We start from the raw sequence: 22623 nt of genomic DNA, 5'->3' as shown, positions 1-22623 counted from the left end.
CAACCTTGAAGACCCTGGATCGGGGTTGAGACATATATACGCCGATGATCTGCGACTTTTCTTCTTTTGTCTCGGGTCGTTGGGCATCAAACTTACGCACTGTTCTTATGTACTGGTAAAAAGGATTATCTTCTGAGACAAAGAACTTACGCAAAACAACATCGGCAAGATGAATTACGCCAATATGATTGAGGAGAAAAACCTCAAGGTAAACTATTCCCCCTTCTTCTACTGACTTGCAGTTTATTAATGCGTGCCACTATACAGAAAACATTCATCATAGCTACACTATGCAGCACCCTCGTCGGAACATTCACATCATCAATGGGTCTCTGGGACCGCGTCAAAGAAAAGCGCAAGCAAGCCAAGCGCGACACGACACAAGACGAGGAGATAAAAAAGCTCAAAGCCCAAGTCGAGCAAAACTCCCGCGCCCGCGATGAAGTCGAAGCTTCCTTCCAGCGCTCCGGCGCCTTGATCAACCGCGAATTCGAAGATGGCTACCAACGCTACGGGCAGCGCTTTGCGATCGGGGATGTCATCACTGAGAATAAATTGCAGGCGCAGGTTATTGCGCTGCAGCAGACTGTCATTAATGTCCTGCAGGATGCGGTTTATAATGGACGACAGCTTGATAGGGCTGATATGGCGAGATTGATAGCGGCGAGTGATGCGGCGAGGGAGGGATCTTTGGGGGCGTTGAGACAGCAAAGGGAGAGACTTATGGATCTGGAAGAACCTGCGCTGCCGAAAGCGTTACCGCCGCCGAAACGAGCATCGACTGTTATCAAGGACGATCCTCTTTACTGTCGCTACGCTCTCGATCTACAATACATTCCAGAACGACCCCTCGCATCGACATTTGCACCGCGGGGTGATTGTCTCTGTCCAGCGTGCGATGTCTTTTTAGACGTTGAGGCAGACGACGCATGGGCAATTGGAAAAACAGCCACGCGCGTTATCACAGAGCAAGGCGGCTATAAGCGCGAAATCGACGAAGAACTCGAATTCCACATCAGTCCACGCTTCGTTATCAAGTGTCACACGCCAGAAGGAGAATTCGCCTGTGTGCTGTGCTCCCGCTTCCGCGATGGCGATGTTTTGTGTCCGACCGCTGATACGCTCGTCAACCATATTGGGAGAGAGCATACAGTTGCGGAGATGGAGAGGGAGCCGGACTTTGACGTTAGATCGCTTGATCTTGACAAGGTTAGGCCTGTGGATTTGAACAAGAGGATCATGCCGGCCAAGAGTGTTGGGTCTGATAGGAGAAGTTCGTCGGGGCGGAGTGTGGTTTCGGGGAGGAGTGGGGGGAGGAGTGTGAGGGCGATGAGTGTTGATAGGAGGAGTGTGGATAGACGGAGTGTTTATTAGGGAGCATTAGCATAGCGTGTTTTGAGCGTAGCAGATTGTAGATTTCAATAGCATCAAATATTCCATATATTTTGCACTCATTCGATTGTGTACGATAAGAGCTTGCGTGATCAGGGACGTGGGGGACCTGCAAGACTGCAGCGCCGATCTTGAGGCCCAACCGTATGAGGGCATTCAGGGATCACCCCATCACGCCTCACTCTTCGTGACCCGCGGTGTCCTTTCATCCGATACGGGTTGTGAGCCGATCATACTTTCGCCTATCAAGTATACTCATACCCAGTCTGCAAGATTAAATGCTGATGGACCAGTCGAATATAAATTACTCTATAATGACGCCTAATGCTTAACAATAAATCTAACCCTGAAGAACCCGTACTCCAACCCAATTACCTATTATATTTCCTCAACAACCCCTCAATCTTACTCATAACCTCCGGGATCCTAAACGGCTTCGAAACAAGATCATCCATACCACTATCCAACGCCATCCTAATCTGCTCATCCCTCACATTCGCCGTGACCGCAATGACAGGAACATGCTCCGCTATCATCCCCTCCCTCTCCAACCTCCTAATCTCCCTAACACACTGATACCCATTCATGTTCGGCATCTCCAAGTCCATCAGGATAACCGACAAGTCTGATCCCCCAGCTTTGAAGAAATGTGTCTTTTTTAAGAATTCTAGAGCTTCAAGCCCGTCGTTCGTGGCGCTTACTGTGCAGCCTGCTTTGCGCAGCTGGTTTACTAGCACTTTTTGGTTGATGAGGTTGTCTTCGACGATGTGGATTGTTAGGGAGTTGGGCGTGAAGACGGCGGCGAGGATGCTCTCGCGGCGGGTTCGGGCGGAGGGGTTGGGGGATAGGAGGTGGACTGTCTTTTTGGTAGAGGGTATTTCGGAGAGGATTGGTTGGGGGGAGCTTTGCTCGTTGGGAGGTAAACATCGTCGAGCTTGGATGTAGAAACCAAAGTCGCTGCCTTTGCCGGCCGTTGACGCAACGCCGATTCGACCGCCATGTAGCTCTGCCAGCCGTTTCGATATAAACAGTCCGAGGCCACTACCGCCATATTTGTAGTGCGTTCGTGGACTAGCCTGCTTGAATCTTTGAAACAGCAACTTTCTCTCATCATCCGTCAATCCACAGCCTGTATCCTGCACTCGATACCTTACGTATAGACCTTCTCCAGAACCCCATTCATCAGATCCAACAACACTCCCGATTTCACCTCTGGTAGGCGCAAACGCAAAGCCAGGAATGTTGTCGATCTGTGGAGGCTCTTTGGACACTCCCACCGCGACCTTAATCACCCGCGTTGTCGAAGACGCAGTAAATTTGATAGCGTTGGTCATGAGATTAATAAGGATCTGGAGAACGCGACTCGGATCCATGGCAACCCAATCAACAGATAACTCCTCAAACTCAGAACTGATGTCAATCTCAAGCGTGATATCCTTCGCTAGCATCTCTGACTCAAACATCTTGACCACCCTCTCAACGATGGCTTGCGGCTGACACACCAAAGGCGTTATCAAGAGCAGGTTAGAGTCAAGTTTTGAAATGGTGAGGATATCGTCTACGATTGACTTTTGGTGCTGGACGCAAAGCGCTATCGTTTGCGATGCATCGAGGCATGACTCGATGACTTCTCGTGAAGCTGCGATTCCGTTGGTGCGACATGCTTGCATCGCTGAGGTGATGTCGTCTGCGCATTGGAGAATTGCACTCAGGGGGTTGCGCATCTCGTGGGATGTTATGTCGATGAATTCGTTCTGTTGGCGTCGCGTTTCTTCTGCTTCTTGCAATCTTCGGTTCTGTAAACCTTGTGCCCATTTGAGATGAGATATATCCGTTATTGAACCCATGATGGACCGCAAAGTTCCGCCGGCGGTGATTTCAGGATGGGCTGTGACGAGAACCCAAAAGTCGATAGATTCACCGTGGATGTTAACGGAGTTTTCAAAACTTTCTCGGAGTTTAACTTCTCCTGACCAAGGGAGCATATCCTTCGTTAGCCGATGCCATCCTTCTTCCATTACACCGCTCGAGTTCTTCATGAGATCAGCCCAGGACACATCACCCTGAGTATCTCGACTATGACCCGTCATTTCGTAGAAGCGATCATTTGCTTCGCGGAGGATACCCTCTGGACTGGTGAGAAACATACCCAGAGGCGATAGCTCTGTCATTCGTCGAAGACGACTTGCTTGGAGAATTATTTGTTGTCTGAGTTCCTCTTTTTCTAGAGCTGCTGCTTCTGCTGCGTCGCGGCCGCGTCGGGTCTCGTCTTCGAAAAGAATGGTTGATGCGAGTGAAGTAGCGAGTTGGTTGTTGAGAAGTGTTGCGAAGGAAATGTACCCCTCATCATAAGGTCTTCGGGGGTTGACGCCCAGCACGAGGAACGCCAGAACCGTCTCGCCATTTGTAGGTCGAACCGGAAAGATTATCGCCTCCGTACCGGCCTCGCCAAATCCTCGCCACTGAATCCCATGCAATAAGTCCTCAGGCAACGTGCCATCCCGAATCCTCACAAGCGTAGGCTCCCTCGTCCGCATCGCCTCTCGAAACGAAGGCACAAAGCCTTGATAACTCCTCTTGAGATCGATCTGCTCCGGCGCAGCAGCATGTCCAAGCGGTATCCCAATCGTCCCCTCCAAATAACACGATTTGCTTGATATCGTGCTCCCCGACGAACTAGACTGATGATCTGCTTCTTCAGCCTCGCCGACAGAGTACAGAAGTGCAAACGGGACATCTCGATGGTTATCCTCAAGGCCATCAAGAACAGACTTCCAGAAACTCTTGATACTCGATGCTTTCCTCAACGACTCGCTGACCTTATTAATAGTCCCCATACGTCGCTGACTCAAGACCAAGTCCGTCGTCTCAAACGGCGCATTATAAAACCCAACAATCCTCTCCGTCCCGCCATACAACGGCGTAAGCGACCAGCAAATATGCGTCTCTTCCAAGAAGCCCCTCCTGTACAATGCCAGATCATCATTATCACTCCTGAAACTAACACCCGTCCGCACAACCTCTTGCAGCGCTGACCCAAGAACTTCCCAAGCCTCCGACCAAGGCCCCGACGCTCCAGTCCCTAGCATAGACGGATGCTTGTTCCCCGCGAAGCGAAGTGCGTACGCTTCGTTGTAGAGCATCGTCATATCGCTTCCCCAGAAGATATTCGCGGGGTGGGGGTTGTTGACCACGAGATTGGCTACTTGGCGTAGTTCGGGGGACCAGGAGGACATCGGGCCTAGGGGTGTTGAGGACCAGTCTATGGCGCGGAGGAGGCGGATATAGGGTGATGAGAGACCTTTGGGGTTCGTGACCGTCCAGTCTGCGACGGCCTTTTCGGGTTTACCTAGGATGATGGAGCCGCTGCTCGAACTACCCGTGTTACGATCCGAACTTCCCTTTGAGGTACTGCCTCGCCACCAAGATCTGAATGGGAATTTCCGGGGCGTAGACGCTATCAATGTTGCTTCCGTGGGCGTCATTTCCTGCGTTGTATCTTCGCTCGGAGTTTGCTGGGCCTCCTTCGCCTCGTCTTGCTTTGGCGATTTCGAAACCTCTGCCTTTGGCGTATTCTGATCCTTGAGGCGCGGCGTACTCGCTCTTGAGAGCGCAGCCGATGATAAACTCGCCGGCGTATCAGGGTGCTGCCAAAGTCGATTCCCACTAATCAATCTCCATCTCTTCGCAACAGTCGACCCCGTCCAAAGCAAGCCCTTGTACAGAAAGAACAATGGAAACACATCCTTCGAATCATCCTGCTTTGTAATCCCTGTAGCCCAAGTCTTGAACTCCCCATACTCACTCTCGCTCTGCTCACCGCGCACGGCATCTAAGAGTCGTTCATGCGTGGCAAGCGCACTGTTGCAAAACACAGGCTGAATAGCCTTTGAGCGCAGTGGTGTCTCATCATCAGGATCAAGATCAATGATAAACGTAGGTCGTGAGTCTGCGTTGAGAATATCGCTAATGTTGAGCTTGTCGAGATCATGTGCGATGTCGGACTCCATCGTCAACAAATGAATGTTGACGAAGCAAAGTTTGTATTCACTGCGGTATTATTTTGTGGGTTTGCCAAGGCAACATTAAGCCATGACGTCGAGACTAGCCGAGATGATCTTCATGAAACCTACTGTAAGTCAAGTTAACTATCTCCTGATATCCATACACGTCGTGATAACCTCACATCGTCCGTTCTCTTTACAGTCTACACCGTTATGGTGCATAAACATTATCGAAATTCTGCTATTAAAGGATCATCTAAGATGGCTAGTCTACGGCAAGGCGCTTCTCGCGATAATGCAGCATGAATTGTCAGGTCGTACGCGATGAACAAATGATGTAGCGGTGTTACGGGGGAATGACCCTTCTTCCAGGCTTTTAGGCCGACGCTAAGATGCTAGCGGCCCGATCCAGATCTCGGGCTCCGATTTTTCGATCGGGGTTTTGTTCAAGCATCAATTTTTAGGGAGAGATTGATCCGTCTTTTGAGATTTGTATGGGATTGTTTTTCCGATGGGAAAGTCGATTTTTCTTAGGAATGGTTATCTTATCGCGGTCTGGAGATGGCAAAGCGTGGCAAACACGGTAGTTATTTTTAGTCCATGAGGCTTGCGGTTCAGCTGAGATCGCTTGTGAGATGCACCGTCACCAAGCGTTCTCTTTTGTTCATACTGTAATTTACTAGTTCCTTTTTTTAATAGTGATGGTTTTGGTGGTTTATTTTGATACGCATATATTCGTTGTATTCAACTCTCTTTGAAAGCTGTACTTAGGCTAGTGTGATAGAATACTGGTCACTCCAGCAGTCTTCTGTAGGTACCTCAACAGTGCCAAGGCATAAAGAACCCAAGGCTCATCCCAAATCCACCAAGTCCATTAATTATTTCCAAGTACTTGATGTCTGTATCCCACTCTGCTTATTCTTCTGATACTCATCGCTCAACGCAGAATACAACGCCTTCACTCTATCAACCTCTTCACTCCACTGCTTCCTCTCATCCCCATTCTCAATCTCTTTAACAAGATCCTTAACACTCTTCGCAGTAAAGAACTTATTCCTCTTGTTATACAACGCTCTCCTCGCAACAGCCTCATCACTCTCCCCCTCAGCCCTCACCCGGAAAACCTCTTCCAAAATCTCGATATCATACGGAATAGCGAACTGATCACGACTATCCTCGTATGTAAACAGATAGTACAGTTCTTTGAAACCAGACCATGTGATTCCGCTCAAGCATAGACTGCAAGGCTCATGCGTTGCGAAAAAGACACAGTCTTCACGGGGATTAGGTCGAGATTTGGGATCGGGATATGTTTGTGTGTAGAATGTTTGGATGCAGTTTATTTCCCCGTGTAGAAGAGGCGAGGCGCGCTCGTTGTTCGTTGAGACGGTCAGAGGTTCGAGGGTCCGAGATGAGAGGATTGATGCGCCGAAGACTTTGCTGCCTGAGCGGACGCCATCACTCGTCAAGGGGACGATGTCGCGCTCGACCGTTTGGAGAAGTGCAGCAAGAATCTCTTGAGGTTTTTTGGCTGCCATTTTGCGTATAACAAGAAAGTCGAAGTCTGCTTGAGTTGAGAGGAATACTCGTCGTTCAAGTAGACTTTCTTATCTGATAACTCCTCCAATATCGGGGCTTCCCGATTGAGACATTTAAGGGTCCAGACCCCGGCACGCGGCGGTACCCGCTCTATACGCTCAGTGACACGCCATTGGTAGCTCCAGCCGTGTCAGTGAGATATGTGAGCGTATAACGGAAGGATTTTGCTCCTTCATGACTGATTCAGCCGTGAAATGAGGATGTGCAAGACTGTACGTCATGAGTGAGATTGGTAATTCACGCTTTACTGCTTGCAAGCGGTGAATCTGACACCTCCAGCCACCCCGCATCATTGTCGATCCGAAACTGCCGGGAGTAAGCATGGCTTGAGAGATGAGGTACAAAAGGATGGAGGATTTCCGCCTGAAATGGCTGGACCATTGACTCGACAGCATCCTCTCACTCTTATATAGATAACTCTTTCAACTTAATTCATCGACCATGCGTTTTGCTTTAGCTCTGTCATGGCTCCCCCTCAGCCTAGCCCTCCATCTCCCCGAATCTCTTGACCGCCGCACCAAACATAAACCCATCACAGACTGTTCAGCAGAACAAGTCGTCGACCTTCTCAAACTCGAACCAAACACCGAAAAGGGTTACTTCGTCCAAACTTTCGTAGACCCGACTACCGTCCCAGGAACCAATCGATCCATCAGCACAGCTATTTACTATCTGCTCGAAGGCTCCGCGGGACAATCTCTCTGGCATAAACTCGACGCCGCGGAAGTCTGGCACTATTATGCTGGTGCACCTCTTGTTCTGTCATTGTCGAAGAATGATGGCTCTTGTACGAGGGATCATGTAATGGGAAATGATCTCTTCAGTGGACAGAGACCTCAGGTTGTTGTTGCGGCGGAGGAGTGGCAGAGTGCCCGGAGTTTAGGTGACTGGACTCTTGTTGGGACAACTGGTAAGTAATGAGATGATATTGAGTGGGTGGAGAGATGAACTAACGTGTGATAGTCGCACCAGGATTTGATCCGGCTGGACAGGTCTTGAAACCTGAAGGATGGAAGCCAAAGTCATGCAAGAGGCCTCATTGAGGTTCCCAGTGATTTGCGGTTGGCTCAAGGCATCCCAGAGAACAGCTATCATTCATCTACTTGTTCAATAAACACATCTTTAGTTGGTAACAAATGATTGATCAATCTCCGGTCCAGTAATAATAAGCATGTACAAGAATTAAATAATGTGCCTCAGCCGCGTGAATGAAAGACAGCCAGGTAGTCGAGAAACCATGAGTGACTTAACGAGAGCATCTAGAAAGCGCAGGCACAGGTACAGAAACCGACACGCGCGCATCATCCTTCCTCTCATCCGACGACGCAACCCTCAACATCTCACAGTCCAAGCCACCATGGGCATTAAAGGTTTGAGGACTAGACTTATGCATATCCTTTGCTGAGTAGGTAGCGTTTCTAAAAGCTCGTACAAACCAGGGCTTCCTTCCGGGCGCTTTCCAGGTCCAGTATTCTTTCATGTCGTAGTTATCTGGCTCAATTCTACCGCCCGAGATGCGGACAGTGAGAGAAATCAAGAGATTTAGAGCTGTGTAGAGAAACATGCCGCTAAGGGGATATTAGCTGGGGAATGGTTTGAAGTGGAGAGTAACTTACGCGATGATGCCGTAAGCTACGCTGTATGAGAATGGGACGAAGGCGATGACGACGAATGAGGGGAGTGTGTCGCCGATGTAACGCCAGTTGATTTCAGTGATCTGACGGGCCATCATACATCCGACCTAGATAACATCAGTCAAATCCAGGCCCATGTCTGTTTCACAACTTACCAAAATCAGAGCAGGTCCGGTTGCCCACGGCGGCACAGACGAGAAGATCGGCCCAAACACGATGGACAAAAGAAATAGGAAACCAGTAGTCATACCTGTAAGACCCGTGCGTCCTCCCTCAGCAATACCAGCACCACTCTCTATGAATGCTGTAACAGGTGAACAACCAAAGAGAGCGCTGATAGAGATACTGATTGCATCACAGCAGTAAGCGAGTGTTGAGCGGGGAAAGTCTCCATCTCGATCGTCGACAACGCCGCAAAAACGGACCATGGAGAACATTGTTGCTGTTGCATCAATGATATCGACACTGAGTTTGTCAGTGAAGGGAAGATCAGAGTGGATGAAGAACGTACTAGAGAAAGGTGAAGAGCGCGAGGGCGAATTGAGTACTGTGTTGGCCGACGTTCCAGTCCAGAGCGTTGAGGGTATGCTTCATTGGGTTGATAGATACAACTTTGCGGAAGAGCTGGAATCGAGACTCCCCTTCTGGCGTGTGAGGGAAGTATGTGACGGCAGTATCTCGTCTGCTTCTTATCAGAAACACATTAAGTCAGTGGGGATTGGGGATAACTTACGGCCACGAGAGGATGGAGACGAATGCTATGCCGATTACGAAAGCGTATTTGACCCGGAAAGCCATGAGATACGCCGTCAGTAAACCACCAGCACATATTGCAGTCCAAAGCTTTCATCCATGTCAGCATGTCATTTCACAACCAGGATCATTGACTTACCTTCGGACTAGTCATTATCCCGCCCTCACACATCTGAGTATCCGGATTGATCCTATCAACCGGACATCCAGCAATCGCCAAAGGCGTTGCGTTAAACCCCCCAGTAATAGCACCAATACCCGAACCATAAGACAAGCCGATCTCTGTAAGAAAGAGACCAATACCAGCTCCCGTTGCAGATTTTATGGTTGACGGGATGAGTTTGACGAGCCATTGTCGCATGCCCGTCAGTGCAAGGAAGACAAAGATGAGACCTTCAGTGAAGACTGCTGTTAATGCGACGCCGTAAGGAATACTGCCTGAGCCATTGTAGCCTACTACTTGGAAGGCGAAGTAGGCGTTGAGGCCCATACCAGGTCTGTTTCTCGTTAGATGAGTGAAGTCTTTGGAGATGGGTACTTACGCGAGGGCTATTGGAAGGTTGGTGAAGAGACCAAAGACAAGACTGGCCAGTCCTGCGATGGCTGATGTAGCCGTGACGAGATCTCGCCTCACCTCTGTAATCTCGTCAGTGCTCTTCTTACTGAAGTAAATGCAAACTCACCCTCTTTACATATCGCATAACTATCAATCTTATCACAATCAATCCTATTCGTCTCATCACAAACACAAGGTCCACCCGTCTGCGAAAGAATCGAAGCCTACATCTCATCAGCACTTCTTCTCCCACTCTTCCTCACCAACTGCTTACATTAACAGCAATGATATACGTCATAGCAGCAAAGGTCGTCGCCCCAGCACGAACTTCTTTCAAGAATGTCGTCCCGTCGATCTCCTTACTCTAAAAGCAGATTAGTAAGGAGTGCTTTGCGACTGGAATGAAACATACGTGACTACTGCCTTGTAGCCTGAAGAACCGGCCAATGAAGGAGGTTGCGACACTCCGGTTGAACCTTGTGGCTAGATCTGCCGCGTGGTTTCTCATGACTGCTTCTAGACTGTTCTTTGTCGGTCACAAACAACTTCTTTTTTCAGCACAAAGAAAATACAGCTCATGAATAAAAGAATGGCGGGTAACATGGGATAAAGAAATAATAACGCAGCCAACAATAGTTGACACCTCGCTTAGACCTCCCGCTCTGCATGATTACGTCTCGCCAAACAAGCCACGCGAAACAATACTGATCAATAAGAATCAAGGCTGCACACCAACTCCGTTTTTAGCGGGAGTCACCGAAATCGGTCTCTGTGGAAGTGTTATCCGGGTAGTTGGTGAGGCTGGCTGAGGAACGCTAAAAGCCACGGCTACCATGTGGGTTGGTCTCGTAAAAAAGGCAAAAATGTGTGGTTGCACCTTGTTCAGGTACGAGAGGGAAATTGATGGGGCGAGACTTTCAATAGTTTAGCGAGGGGGGAGTTAATAATCGCGTGATTCTCGTTCCTTTGTGGTTTCCGATTAATTAGATGCGCTATCTCGATCATACGAAATGGCCATTGTGTCTTGATGTTGGGTGTAAGAGTGGCGAGAATAACCTCTAATATGTCAGTGCAATCAAAGCACTAGGTACACCAGGTGCCCGTCCCTCGGACCCTCGTTTCCGTTAATCCAAGGAAATAACAAAAGAAACATGACCTGATTGTGCTACCCACAGACCGCTGGGCTGTACTGTACTGTTTGCTCTGCCAAGCCACGAGAACCCAACAATGCGGAAAAGGTTGTGCGAGTGTTGAACTCGTGGCAGTGGTGTTTTAGTTCAGGCTGGCTTATCGAGATTCAGGTGGGACTAGACTTGTGTCGGGTTTGGGCTGGGGATCACGTCCCCGCAAATGGTCTAGAACTTCAAGCCACGATATGCGAAAGTGATGCTTTGAGCTACTGCTTTCTCGGCATTCGTGTGAGGTATTTGATCCATGGTACGTGCATTTCTTCCCGCTTGAGCCAATTACGGTGTTGTTAAGAATATCAAAGTTATCGTGAAACAACACAAGCTGAGTGTTGTATGTACGTAGCAGTCATCATGACTTATTATTGATAATCATCAAACGATGAGCGCAAACATTATTGACAAACTTCATTGAGTAATCTCTTTGTGTAATGCAAAAGACATCGGCATGCTGATTGTCAAAGCAAACAATGGCATCTAAGTTATGCTCAGCCAGTGCATGAAAAGGGCGTCTGATAGCCGCAAGCCACTCCAACGCCCAGGCCGCATCGAGACCCATGGCATGGGGTGATCTGCCTCTTCCCCTGCATGAGCAAAGCTGAAATCTCCCCCATCTTAACAGTCTTTTCTCGGTTTCACAGAATATTACCGTTTCAATTCGGGTAAATCGTAAGCTACCGTATTCTTAATGTCACACGTGCGGTCCGCGTAAATAACCCCTTCTCTTCCGCTGGCATACCGCATTCCCAGGCCCTCGGATCCTCCATTCCGCCAGCCACTTTTCGCTATTAGACTTCGGCAAATCCCGTTCTCAGCGAGGCCTCGACACTCTCCACAAGACGACAGAGTTCAGCCTTGCATTCGCCAGCTGCAAGCCCGCTCACCCCATTTGACCCAATCCCCTGGGTATGTTTCTCTCTTTTTTAATTTCGTATGCAGCCCTCTGCCGATTCTTCCCCCCTGCTCCCTGTTCCACCATCAATTTTGCGCTTTGTCGTTATTGTTGTCTTTCAGCTCAGCATGCATGACACCATGGCGCCGTCCTCATTAACAGAGCCAGACGCAGCGGCAGAGTCCTCCACTCGCGACCGCTTCTACTCCATCCTCCGAAAACCAGCATCGAACATTGCCCTCCGAATCTCAGACCTTGATCGATACCGCCTCAACATGTGGGAAGTCAGTTGGGCTGCTCCCAAGGAGTCGCGAAAGGAACACCGTGAGAACAAAGCGACCACCAGCAAATCTGCGACAAAGGCGCGATCGATCTTTAGTCGCGGGTCCAACTCTTCGAGCGAGGCGCCGTCGTTAGGGAGCTTTTATAATAAACGAAAGAATGCGGAGAGGGGGGATGACTCTGTGTCGTCAACGTCTTCGAAAGCGAGCGCTGGAGCGGGGAATTATGAACTAGAGGCAGATGAGGCTTCGACGTTTTCGACGGGGAGTGAGCAGACGACGATTAATATGGCGAGGGTTGTTGATCTCAGCGCAAGGCGAAATGTGCAGATTCTGGAGCGCTCTCAAGGTTTGCGACAACGCGCAGTGGTTGTTTCGCCTCATGCTAATGTTTTGGTAGAAGCATACGTTGAGGATAATACGCTTCTTGATCCGCCTTCACCAACGCTCACATCGTCGACTGCGCCGTGGGATACAGAAACCCTTGAGCGTGTCATCATCCGGCCTTGGCCTCTCATTCAAACTTTGAGCGATGATTCTTTTGTTGCGCGAAGTACAGAAGCGACAACATCTCCACGTACATCCTCCGACACGCCGTATCTCATCAATTGCGGTGTTACTATAATGGCGACACCAAGTATCAAGTCTAAGCATCGCGCTCGTTCACCAAGTACTCAGTCAGTCTCAATCTTCATTCACAACGTCAGTCCGCTTACCTCATTTAGATCTCAGCCTCAGCGTCCGCAGAGCAGTCGATCACCAACTAAAGCCAAGACTCCACGACGCATGCCATCATCCACAGCTTCACTACGAGTTGAAAGCAGCGATAGTTGGCGCCCTCCCAGTGAGTGGGCATGCACACCCACAGAGCCGTCATTTCAATTCCCAGATGAACCTGTCCCTGAGCCAGAAGCTACCATCCCGCAGGAACTTAACGCGATGCAGTTGGGTGTCAAGCAACTTGCCAAAGAGGACAATATGGTGAGACTTGTGCGTCTCGCTGAGTCGCAGGGCGCCAAGAATCCACCAAGTTTATGTCAGGATCTGGAGGTTGAGAAGATGCAGTGGATGCTCTCCGCTATGTTCAACATGGACGGACCAGAGTATTCTGAGATTAATGATGATCATCTCGATGATGAGTCGACGGATCCGCCGAAGAGGATCCTTGCTCTTTATGAAACGCCCGGTAAGTAATCTCACTCACGTACTCATCTCACTCAATTAACATCTCCCAGCTGTGACTTCGTATCTCGCTGCCGTGAATCACAGCAAACAAGTCTACCATCTCTCAGCAGCACCATTATCACCCGCCTCCTTCCCAAACATCCATCCTGTTCTCACACCAGTTAGATCACCTTCCGCATTCCCCGTCGCTCCATCTACCATTGAAGCCGTTCACTCACTACGTCTTCCTCTCGCTATGCCATCACAAGACATCCCCGCTCTTTTACGAAACATTCATAGATGTCTTGAGCCGGGTGGCTCACTACAACTCACCATCATTGATCCACTTCCCGTCACTAGCACTCTCGGGCCTCTCTTACGGGCCTGGATCGAAGATCATCTTCTCTTCAATCTGGAAGCTAGTTTTCGTTGCACAAACCCAAGCAAGTTACTCCCTCTCTGGCTGAATGGTGCCTCACTGCGTGTTGATCCCGATTGTATCGAGACGACATCCTTCTTCGCCATTCCTCTTAACAATAGTCAGCTTCAGTATGTGAGAGAAGGCCACATATCTGAAGAAGGGTTGAGACAAGAACTTCGTAATCTTGTGGGCCGTATGCTCTGGATGGAAGTGTGGAGAGAATACATCGTCGCTGAACGTTGGTGGTGGGAAGATCCTGAGATTCTTCAAGAGTGCATCCAGCATCAGACGACATGGGAATGGAAGCTGATTGAGGCAGTCAAGGAAACCTAATAATTTTCTTTGTTTTGGTTGTTTATAGTTATTTTGGGAAATTTTAGATAGCATTATACCCTTGGAGTCCTAATGATGATTATAATTGATGGAATTAAGATCATTGCCTGCGATGCTCCTGCTTTGGATTTTCCCAGTACTTTGATTGAACTGCTTAAGACCTGGCGCTGCCCAGGTCCCTATGCTCCTCCAAACCATCCGTCTGCCTCAAAGTCTCCACCAGTCTCTCAATCCTTCCACTCTCGTCAACGGTAGCGAAGAGAAAGACCTCATACTTAGATGGAGGTTTGTTGGAGAATTCTGCAGTGACAAAATGACGCTCGGCGAGCTGGTTACCTTCGCGAAGGAAGTGCGTCACTTGGACTTTGATAGCTGTTGTAACCTGTCGCAGATGTTGAATGTGCTCAACAAATTCGGGAAATTTGATACATTTTCCGTCCACAATTGATGTATAGTCTTGAGTGAAGCGTCCTTCTAGGTCCGCTTGGGTTGTTTCTGGTTCGCCGATGAAAATACTCTCAAAGCCTTTTTCGTACTTGTCGGGTGAAGATGTCCAGTCAACGTGAGATGGTTTAGATTTCATTTTGTGCAATTCAAAAAGCTATTCATCAATAAATGGTGCCTACTGCGATGTGGTAAAGATGTGATTGGGAATAGCATAAATCGCTGCAGACTAAGTTAATGTCTTTTATATGTAGATATCACCGCGGACTCATCTCCGAGCCCCGCGGGCTTCCGGCGTCATCGTACAGACCCCAGAAAACTATCAATTGGAGACTCGGACGAGAAGTTGAAGAGCTCAGCATACTATCAATGAGCAATGAGAGTCTGTATTCTTCCTATTTAATCGTAAAAACTGCGCAAACGGCGAATGCTGGTGGTGTTGTCGCGTCCACTTGTCACTTGCTGAGGTCGGTGATGCTACCCGGTAGCGCATCACTCTATTTATTGAACAGAATACGCATATGTTCATCAACAAAGCCATTTGCCTCCTCAGTATGACGGAAAAAAAAACAATCTTCTCATTTGGACATTTTCTTCCTGAAAAGTGTTTTGTTTCCGTGTAATTTTCCGATTTGATAAATATTGGAAGCACTAGAGTCTGGAGGGTTTGACGAATGGAAAGCGAGACTTCAAGCCGAAGTAGTGAAATTAGGGCCAGGAGACTACGGCTTAGTGCAAGTGTACATGAAAGTAATAATTTTATCCAAGAGATTCGACCTCAATGTTCCAAACATCTTGACTTGGTATCATGAGACGAAACTCAAGCGACACGTGACCTACCACGGATCGCCCCTTTTATGGCCTCCTCGCTCGCTGGCTCAACTTCGGCTCAGCTGTTCATCAGCCCCGCTCAGCCCGCATCAGCTCTAATCACCTCTTTGGCTAAGCGGCAGCCCAGTGCCGCTCTCTGTTCCCATTTCTGGGCCCTTAACCTCTAAGTCTCATCACCCACTCCAACTCTCACGAACGTCATAGCAACCCCAACCAGGGTCTTTAGATGTTTTTATTTCGCTTAGTCAGAGGATGCATCTTTTGTCCATTGCCCCGGATCATCTCGGACCGATGCACTACGCCCCGCATGCCTCTGAAATTTTAAAGGGAATCACTTCTCATACAGTCATTCTGCATCATTTTCCAAAATATGGGACCCCTTTTCGGCCCATATTTCGAACCAGAATCTTTATAAAACATGTCTAACTCTCAAGGAGTATCTGCAAGTCCCAACAGGGGCACGCCGAAACCATCAGCATCTGGAGCGTCCCTTCGCAAAGCAGTCAGTCACCCTGAAATCACCAAGCTATGCGCATGTTGCTGACATATGCATGCCTAGTGCGAGCAATGTCGCTCCCGCAAGGTAAGATATTTCCACCAAATCATTTACCGATCACTTGGACATTCATTCTGACACATCTCTCCAAGATCCGATGTGACGGAAATTGCCCATGTACACAGTGTCTCCAGATAAACATTGCTTGCAATAAAGCAGGCAGGCAACCCAGAGCAAAGGCTCAAATCCCTGCAACAGTGTCTGCTAGATAGTTCGTATCTCCTCAAGCCCCTCGCCATCTTAAATTTGACACATCCATTGTCTGCCTGACGAGGTGTGGATATAATTTCTAACTAGGGCATTTCAGCAAAGAAAAAATCGACCTCATAGATCATCGGCTCGACGACATCACTCGGCTCCTGCACGATATCAGCACCAGTATCCCCGCCTTGAATACTCAACCAATCCAATCGACATCTAGCTACGGCAACCAAGCTAATAATACAGCTCAATCTTTGTCATCTGCAGATTTTAATAGGGCTACTAAGTCGACTGTAAATAACACAGACCCGGAGATCGAGCACTCGCTAGCCGTCCACTATGACTTCGCCAATGACTTCTTTCACAAGAAGTCCGGCATTAATCGACTGACAGACTCTAACCATGATGTCAAAGAGGCATTAGAATCGCTTCATTGTGTCATTAAAACAATGAAACTTGGTCTGTGGAAGCACCAGGCATCATTTCCCGTGGCAAAGCAAGTCACTCGACCATCCTTACCGAAGTGCGAGTTACCGCCAATTGAAGAGGTAGTAGAGCTTATACGTACCGCAAAAGGTGAGCTGGCAAGCTACCATTATTTTACTTGTCCATTGTGCTCGATATTAACGTCTCAGACCACCACTCGTCAAACCCTCTCAACACAGTGACATGGGTTAGCGATTTTTTCCCCCTCGAGTCTTTCTCGTACATGTGCTTGAGGGTCTACTTTTCTGAAGATGCCTCAGAATGTGACCGCATCATTGCCAACTATGGTCTGCTCGAGCTATTTACCGCACGATCACAACTTGAGACAGAGGACCCAGGTCAAAGCCAACAATATGCTCTCATGTGCCGTGCTAATCTTGAGTCGGCTCTGGCTGACTTGCCGCTTTATCTCCCGGCAACCGCAGAAATGGCCGTTGCTTTACTATTAGGGGTAGGTTTTTGGTTGGAATGGAATACAGTCTAGTATGGGCTGACATTTACTGCAGGCAATCCATACTATGCAAATTTCGAAGCCGCTTTTGGCCTTTAGCTTATCTTCCAAGGCATTAGAGCTATGTCAAACGCTTGGCTATCACCAACTTTCCCCTTCGCAAGATGGTACAGTCTCTGATGACGTGAAAACAAAACAGTTGTTATTTTGGATGACATACCTTATGGAAAAGAGTCTATCGCTACGTGTAGGTCGCTCTTCGGCTACCCAGGACTGGGACATCACCACGCCCATGCTTTCCTTACATGAGGGCCCTTCGTCTCTGGACGCATCAGTCGCACTGTGGATCGATACTGCTCGATGCCAAGGCAATATCTATAAGCAGTTATACAGCCCCGAAGCCCTGGCTCAGCCCCCTGATGTCCGACAATCTCGAGTCGAGGTTCTTTCGACCGAGCTCTATCGGCTCGATAAAAAGTCTCGAGAAATAAGTGTATGAGCCTCAGTGAGCAGAAAAAAGAAACTTTGCGAATCTGACTTCGACTTTTAGGACCATCACCTGCAGCATGCGAGAGACAAGTTCGGCCAAAGCATGATCGAATTTCTCACACTTTCTGACGACGTGATGCGCGCCTCGCTTCTCACTCTTGTATATCGGGCTAGCCCACCCCCTAAGGAACCCCCGTCAGCACTCACTCGATCCTGCGTTGAAGCGGCGAGGATGACGATGCAACGGCATCATGAGTTCCTCGTAACTTTCAAGGATATAAATCCACTCTATCTATCAACATATGTTCACTGGTGCGCACTATCACCCTCAGCCCTTGCAAACAATGCACAACACAACCATGATATGTCAATCTCACACTTATCCACAGGACTCTAAACTTTTCTCCCTTTATTCCTTTCATTGTTCTAGTTTGCCACGTCATAGAACATTGCGATAAAGGAGATCTTGAGCGACTACACGACTATATCACGTCCATGGAATCCAATTCGGTCCTTGTGGAGGCTGCAGGAAGGATGCATCCTCTGTTCAAAGCACTTTACGAAGTTGCTTTACGTTATGTTGAATGCTCCCCGTCATCACATGACCCAACCTATGCAGAGCGAAACCCGATGCTGGACCATCTAACGAGCTTGAGCTTCCCATTCTCGGGTCAGGTCAATCCATCTGAGTGGAATCTTGGGATCAGCTCACAGTCTGTGCAGGCTGGTGGCAGTAGTGGGATGCTTGCGCAGGAGCCAGAAAGCATGTATTCAGAGGTTTGGTCATCCAATACTGACGCATTGGAGCAATGGCTAGGAGAAAGTCAACATATCATAGATATGTTCGAGGAGTCTCCCCCCACGTTTCCGGGGCCATCTTAGTACTGTAAATGTGGGTACTGCAATCTAGATTGTCAATTATGATGGAACGGTTCACGAATTTATCATACACGACAACTCAGGATCTTGAAATCGGACGCTTGACCCAACCAACCATATCATTGATTGTAGAGTGCTACCTCTTCTCGCTGTGCCTCGTAGTGACATAACACCTTTATCGTCGCTGTTCTGTTTGCTGGGGTACAGGCTGTTGCTCTAAGCTCAGACTCATATCCAAGGAGGAACAAAATTTATAACATCTTCAACGTTCACTGTTCGTGCAACAGAACTTCTATATAAATCAAAGAGAAACCTCAAGCCCTAAAAGTTACCTTCCAACGCTTGAAGTACCTGCTGGTTGTATTCAAACCAATGCCCTAACTGGCTGCCGTAGTCGATGTTTTGCAATCCTTGATAATCCATTTGAGTTGCCTGTGAAGTTCCCAAAGGTGCAGTCTGCTCCGGTATGTTGTAATCTCGGCTTTCATTAATATCCTGCTGCATCTGCGCGTCATGGCTTGGTACAGACCTGCCGACTTGCGAAAACAGAAGATTGAACGGAGTGTCCAATGGAAACCCCATCGTTTGCGCCATATCAGATCGAGAGTCGAGGTATTTGCTCGCGACGTCGTACATGACCATAAGCAGCCGCAATTGCTTCTTGTAAGTCGTTGGTAAGATACTCTGTATAGCCTTCAAAGGCTCTATGACGCCTAACAACTCAGCCAGTCGAGTAGAATCGCGAGTTTCGATCGTATTGCAGAACATAACCACGAACGGTACAAACGGCCATCCAATAATAGCCCTAAAGCATGGTTAGAATGTTTCTCATGCTGAACTACGCAAACCATTACCATTGAGTGTATATATCAAGAGAGAAGGGTGAAACCCCTTCAAGTTGGGCCAAGCAAGCCCGTTGTTGTTCGAGGCACTTCCTGGCGGTTGCGAGACACTCTTCTGAGAAGGCTGTGTTAGAAGCTTCAGTAGGCTGGATGCTGCGATATATCAAAGTGAGGCACGACAGGTGGGAGACTAGGTCGGCACTTCGCTGAACATCTACCACGGAATTTCCCAGTTTCTGGCCCATGGTCTCGAGAAATTGATCCTGGTAAGAGTCAGCATCCATATAAAACTCACATTTTAGTTATCTGCTATCTGAGTCCTTCCTCATCTCTTTGGGACATCTCGTTGACTTACTTCCACTGGATCCGTTGAGTGAAAAAGGGTTTCCAGTTCATTTGCCAGGCTTCGAGCTCGCGCTTCTCGTACGTCTTGTAGTTCTAGTAAAGCCTTGGCTGAGTATATATCATGATATACCTTACCGTGCATCATTGAAATCTTAATCCACTTTGGTATGATACGACAAAGCCTATTCCCGCTGATCATCTCGATACAATCTAATCGTGCTGACACATTCCTGTCGTCAATAACAAACGGTCGGTTAAGCCGCAGGGACAGTATCTTATCAAGCATGTAAATGAACCAAAATAACCTTGCCCTAGATGAGCGAGCGTCTTGTGATCCAGGACTGAATGATAGATCAGTGTGAAGCCCTAACTTGAAGCACATTTGAGCGGCAGAGGCAATGTGATTCCAAGCGAGAGACATTTTGCATTCGTTTAAATAATAACAAGCCTAGATGCAGTTAGCTAGATTGAGACAATCTGTTCATAGACTCCTCTTACCGTCATAAGTAGAGCTCTGGTGGTATGGATGTTACAAGGCAAGTTGAAGGGAAGATTTGCCAGCATTGTATCAAGATTAGTACGGCACAGTGAAAGAGCAGCAAAGAGTTCCTCTTTCAACGCTAGGTCTGTTTCAACATGGCCGTAGTGTACGAAGATGTCATATAGCCCACAATGCAAAATGACTAAATCTGTAAGGGAGGCCTTTTCGGAATAGCCATTCAAGAAGTAATCAATGAAATGGCTGACGTCATTGAACTCAAGCAAGCACGATAGATCCAGGGAAGGAATGTCTAAGAGCATGTTAGCGATTTGACGTGTTTGTTGGTCCGTTCCTAACTGACCCTTCACCTTCTGGATAGCCAGCATTCCCAACCATATGGGAGGCAGACGTAGATCGTCCCGACTGACGCCAATGCGCGAGAAGACAGGTTGAGGATTTACAGTTTGGTCATCGGGTCTTCCCACAATCCTTTTCAAGGCATCCAAGCTTGATTTTACCTCTGCAGGAACCTTGGGGAGGTGATTCTCGATAGTGAACTGCAGATAATTGGTGGCAAAGGTAGCTTGTGTTGCCAAGTGGTCATCGTCTTCTAAGCCAGACTCAGAAGAGGTTTGACTAACTTGACAGTCTTCTATCAGCAAAGAACCTTGAGTCGAGTCTATTACTTTGTCGACCGTGTCGGTACAGGGAGACGCATTGTGCAACGGAAGGGAGAAAGTATTATCTGGAGACTGTGAGACGGAAACTGAGGACAAGGGGGTATTTCCGATCGCCAGATTGATACGGTCTATCTTGTCTAAGATTTCATCAATCTTCCTGTGACTGAAGTATAAATAGTTAGAAGCCCATCATGGTTGTCAAGACTTGGCCAAGCTTACAATTGTTCGGTGGTAGCAGGGTTACGCTTGCGCTTCGGGCGAGCTGTGATGGTCGTAGGGTATGTGCATTGAATGCTTCGATCTGAGCATTGATGGCAAGGCTTGGCGCGATCACAACGAATCTAGTCATGGTCGCGAAAAGAAGTATCAGTGTTACGACACGTAATGACTAGGGTGGGGCTCTCCATACCTTTCGTTGTCGACACTGGTTACACTGAGGGCGCGTCACGTCTTAGCCGGAGATCACTGGTGGTTTGGGCCAGGGGCTGTAATCTTACAGAACGCTTTTCCACCGTATACTTCTGGTCTTGAGCTGGAGATGGCTCAGAGCAAGCGTTAGAGCCAAACGTGCTAGTGAGGTCCATGGGCGCGAGAGAAATTATTCGATATTTGCTTTGGGGATGTTGGTAAATTGTTTAGGAGATGACAACACGAATTGTTGACTTGGTCAACACATACAGATCAAGTTTGTATAAAGCTAGACTACCAACGCTCATTATTGACCAGAAAACTCAGATTATCAGTCTCATATGTCGCATCGTCTGAGCTGATGGGACAGAAAGGCTCCCAAGTGCCGGATTCCGCGGAGTTACAGGGTGGAGAGCCAAGAATGCCGCAAGACCTATGGGAAATTGATGATGGCTTGACACCAAACCCGTCAAACGGGGCGATCCTTAGTGGCTTATGCCAAGAACATATCCACAATCACTTAGACGCCCGCAATTTTTTTAGTCGTAACCGTAATCGTTAAGCATAATTTCACCGTCAGCCAGTGACGTAGTCATATCGCGCTACGTGCTCCTACAGGGCGTAAAGTCGGAAAAAAAACAAAAAAAAAAACCTATGAAGCAAAATATTAGGCTTACAAAAGGCCGTATAAATTTAGATTACCGCAAACCTGTCTAACTTATTGCATAAATTGAGCACAGTTGTATTTAGTGAGGGAAATTGGTTTTTTAGCTGCTAGGTGACAAACCTTCCAAGTGAAAGTACAGTGCATGCGTGACATCGATCATGATCTAGTGATGAAGAATCGTTGGACAGCTCAGAGTGTTCGTTAACTACAACTTCGTTATTGAAAGTGAGAGTGGCAGGAATGTTTTGCAAGCAACTGGTGGCGACTTGCTGCTTGGTGTAGGGTAAGGAAGCCGTGAGCTGACCACATGTTCCAAGACACCCACTCATTCGTTCTCTTGCCCGCAAGGTGACTTGGGAGGTTATGGAAGTAAAATGCACGCGCTCCGTGCCGAAGCTGGTAAAAAGTCTCACGGACTGGTTATCAACTCGGCATGGAGCGGGGGCACTGAGCGTCCGTCGTATAACACACGCCGGCGCCGGAATTCGTTGCCCCCGAAATTCCGGACGGTAAAAATTCTGAGACAAGCACAATTTGAACGCAAGGAGGAGGGGCAGCACCAGAGCAGGTTTCCGAGATATGATAAAATATATACCTCCATCTCTGCAGTGCAAATAGCAATCATACGAGCTCCAAATATCACACGT

General features: G+C 48.2%; 9 protein-coding genes across 9 annotated transcripts; 4 read left to right on the top strand and 5 right to left on the bottom strand.

Moving 5' to 3' along the window:
• Window positions 1-184: 184 nt before the first annotated feature.
• Window positions 185-1374, top strand: FOBCDRAFT_146881 (uncharacterized protein; the record flags this gene model as incomplete). The annotated part of the gene is made up of 2 exons (XM_059608241.1): window positions 185-208; window positions 268-1374. 2 exons carry the CDS (start codon window positions 185-187, stop codon window positions 1372-1374), a joined length of 1131 nt encoding a protein of 376 aa, XP_059466049.1.
• Window positions 1375-1732: 358 nt separating this feature from the next.
• Window positions 1733-5402, bottom strand: FOBCDRAFT_146951 (uncharacterized protein; the record flags this gene model as incomplete). The annotated part of the gene is made up of 2 exons (XM_059608246.1): window positions 1733-1767; window positions 1802-5402. 2 exons carry the CDS (start codon window positions 5400-5402, stop codon window positions 1733-1735), a joined length of 3636 nt encoding a protein of 1211 aa, XP_059466048.1.
• Window positions 5403-6110: 708 nt separating this feature from the next.
• On the bottom strand, window positions 6111-6946 carry FOBCDRAFT_232931 (cytidine deaminase-like protein). The gene has a single exon (XM_031191806.3). The coding sequence runs from the start codon at window positions 6932-6934 to the stop codon at window positions 6275-6277; it is 660 nt and encodes a 219-aa protein (XP_031033037.2). The 5' UTR covers window positions 6935-6946; the 3' UTR covers window positions 6111-6274.
• Window positions 6947-7361: 415 nt separating this feature from the next.
• On the top strand, window positions 7362-8038 carry FOBCDRAFT_265035 (RmlC-like cupin domain-containing protein; the record flags this gene model as incomplete). Its single annotated transcript, XM_031191805.3, has 2 exons — window positions 7362-7905; window positions 7959-8038. Exons 1-2 carry the CDS (start codon window positions 7437-7439, stop codon window positions 8036-8038), a joined length of 549 nt encoding a protein of 182 aa, XP_031033036.2. The 5' UTR covers window positions 7362-7436.
• Window positions 8039-8120: 82 nt separating this feature from the next.
• On the bottom strand, window positions 8121-10446 carry FOBCDRAFT_253716 (permease family-domain-containing protein; the record flags this gene model as incomplete). The annotated part of the gene is made up of 9 exons (XM_059611060.1): window positions 8121-8563; window positions 8612-8736; window positions 8785-9094; window positions 9141-9311; window positions 9363-9472; window positions 9522-9879; window positions 9925-10044; window positions 10202-10302; window positions 10351-10446. The coding sequence occupies 9 exons, from the start codon at window positions 10444-10446 to the stop codon at window positions 8242-8244; spliced, it is 1713 nt and encodes a 570-aa protein (XP_059466047.1). The 3' UTR covers window positions 8121-8241.
• A 667-nt stretch (window positions 10447-11113) lies between these two features.
• On the top strand, window positions 11114-14216 carry FOBCDRAFT_145454 (uncharacterized protein; the record flags this gene model as incomplete). Its single annotated transcript, XM_054707217.2, has 5 exons — window positions 11114-11375; window positions 11431-11459; window positions 11918-12031; window positions 12065-13484; window positions 13534-14216. Coding segments are annotated over 5 exons (2508 nt in total), but the record flags the coding sequence as incomplete, so codon positions are not given.
• Window positions 14217-14370: 154 nt separating this feature from the next.
• Window positions 14371-14799, bottom strand: FOBCDRAFT_280641 (uncharacterized protein; the record flags this gene model as incomplete). The annotated part of the gene is made up of 1 exon (XM_031191801.2): window positions 14371-14799. The coding sequence occupies one exon, from the start codon at window positions 14797-14799 to the stop codon at window positions 14371-14373; it is 429 nt and encodes a 142-aa protein (XP_031033032.1).
• A 1001-nt stretch (window positions 14800-15800) lies between these two features.
• Window positions 15801-18667, top strand: FOBCDRAFT_232922 (uncharacterized protein). The gene is made up of 8 exons (XM_054707216.2): window positions 15801-15993; window positions 16051-16074; window positions 16140-16258; window positions 16355-16824; window positions 16884-17185; window positions 17241-17678; window positions 17736-17986; window positions 18064-18667. Exons 1-8 carry the CDS (start codon window positions 15910-15912, stop codon window positions 18554-18556), a joined length of 2181 nt encoding a protein of 726 aa, XP_054563191.2. The 5' UTR covers window positions 15801-15909; the 3' UTR covers window positions 18557-18667.
• A 207-nt stretch (window positions 18668-18874) lies between these two features.
• On the bottom strand, window positions 18875-21485 carry FOBCDRAFT_280639 (fungal-specific transcription factor domain-containing protein; the record flags this gene model as incomplete). The annotated part of the gene is made up of 7 exons (XM_054707215.2): window positions 18875-19358; window positions 19408-19658; window positions 19751-20188; window positions 20239-20531; window positions 20583-21064; window positions 21121-21242; window positions 21399-21485. The coding sequence occupies 7 exons, from the start codon at window positions 21483-21485 to the stop codon at window positions 18875-18877; spliced, it is 2157 nt and encodes a 718-aa protein (XP_054563190.2).
• Between the last annotated feature and the right edge of the window lie 1138 nt (window positions 21486-22623).

This window comes from Fusarium oxysporum, chromosome X (genome assembly GCF_013085055.1).
Source record: "Fusarium oxysporum Fo47 chromosome X, complete sequence".
Classification (NCBI taxonomy): Eukaryota; Fungi; Ascomycota; class Sordariomycetes; order Hypocreales; family Nectriaceae; genus Fusarium; species Fusarium oxysporum.
The sequence above is the reverse complement of the archived record's forward strand: the minus strand, read 5'-3'. Positions and strand labels throughout refer to the sequence as shown.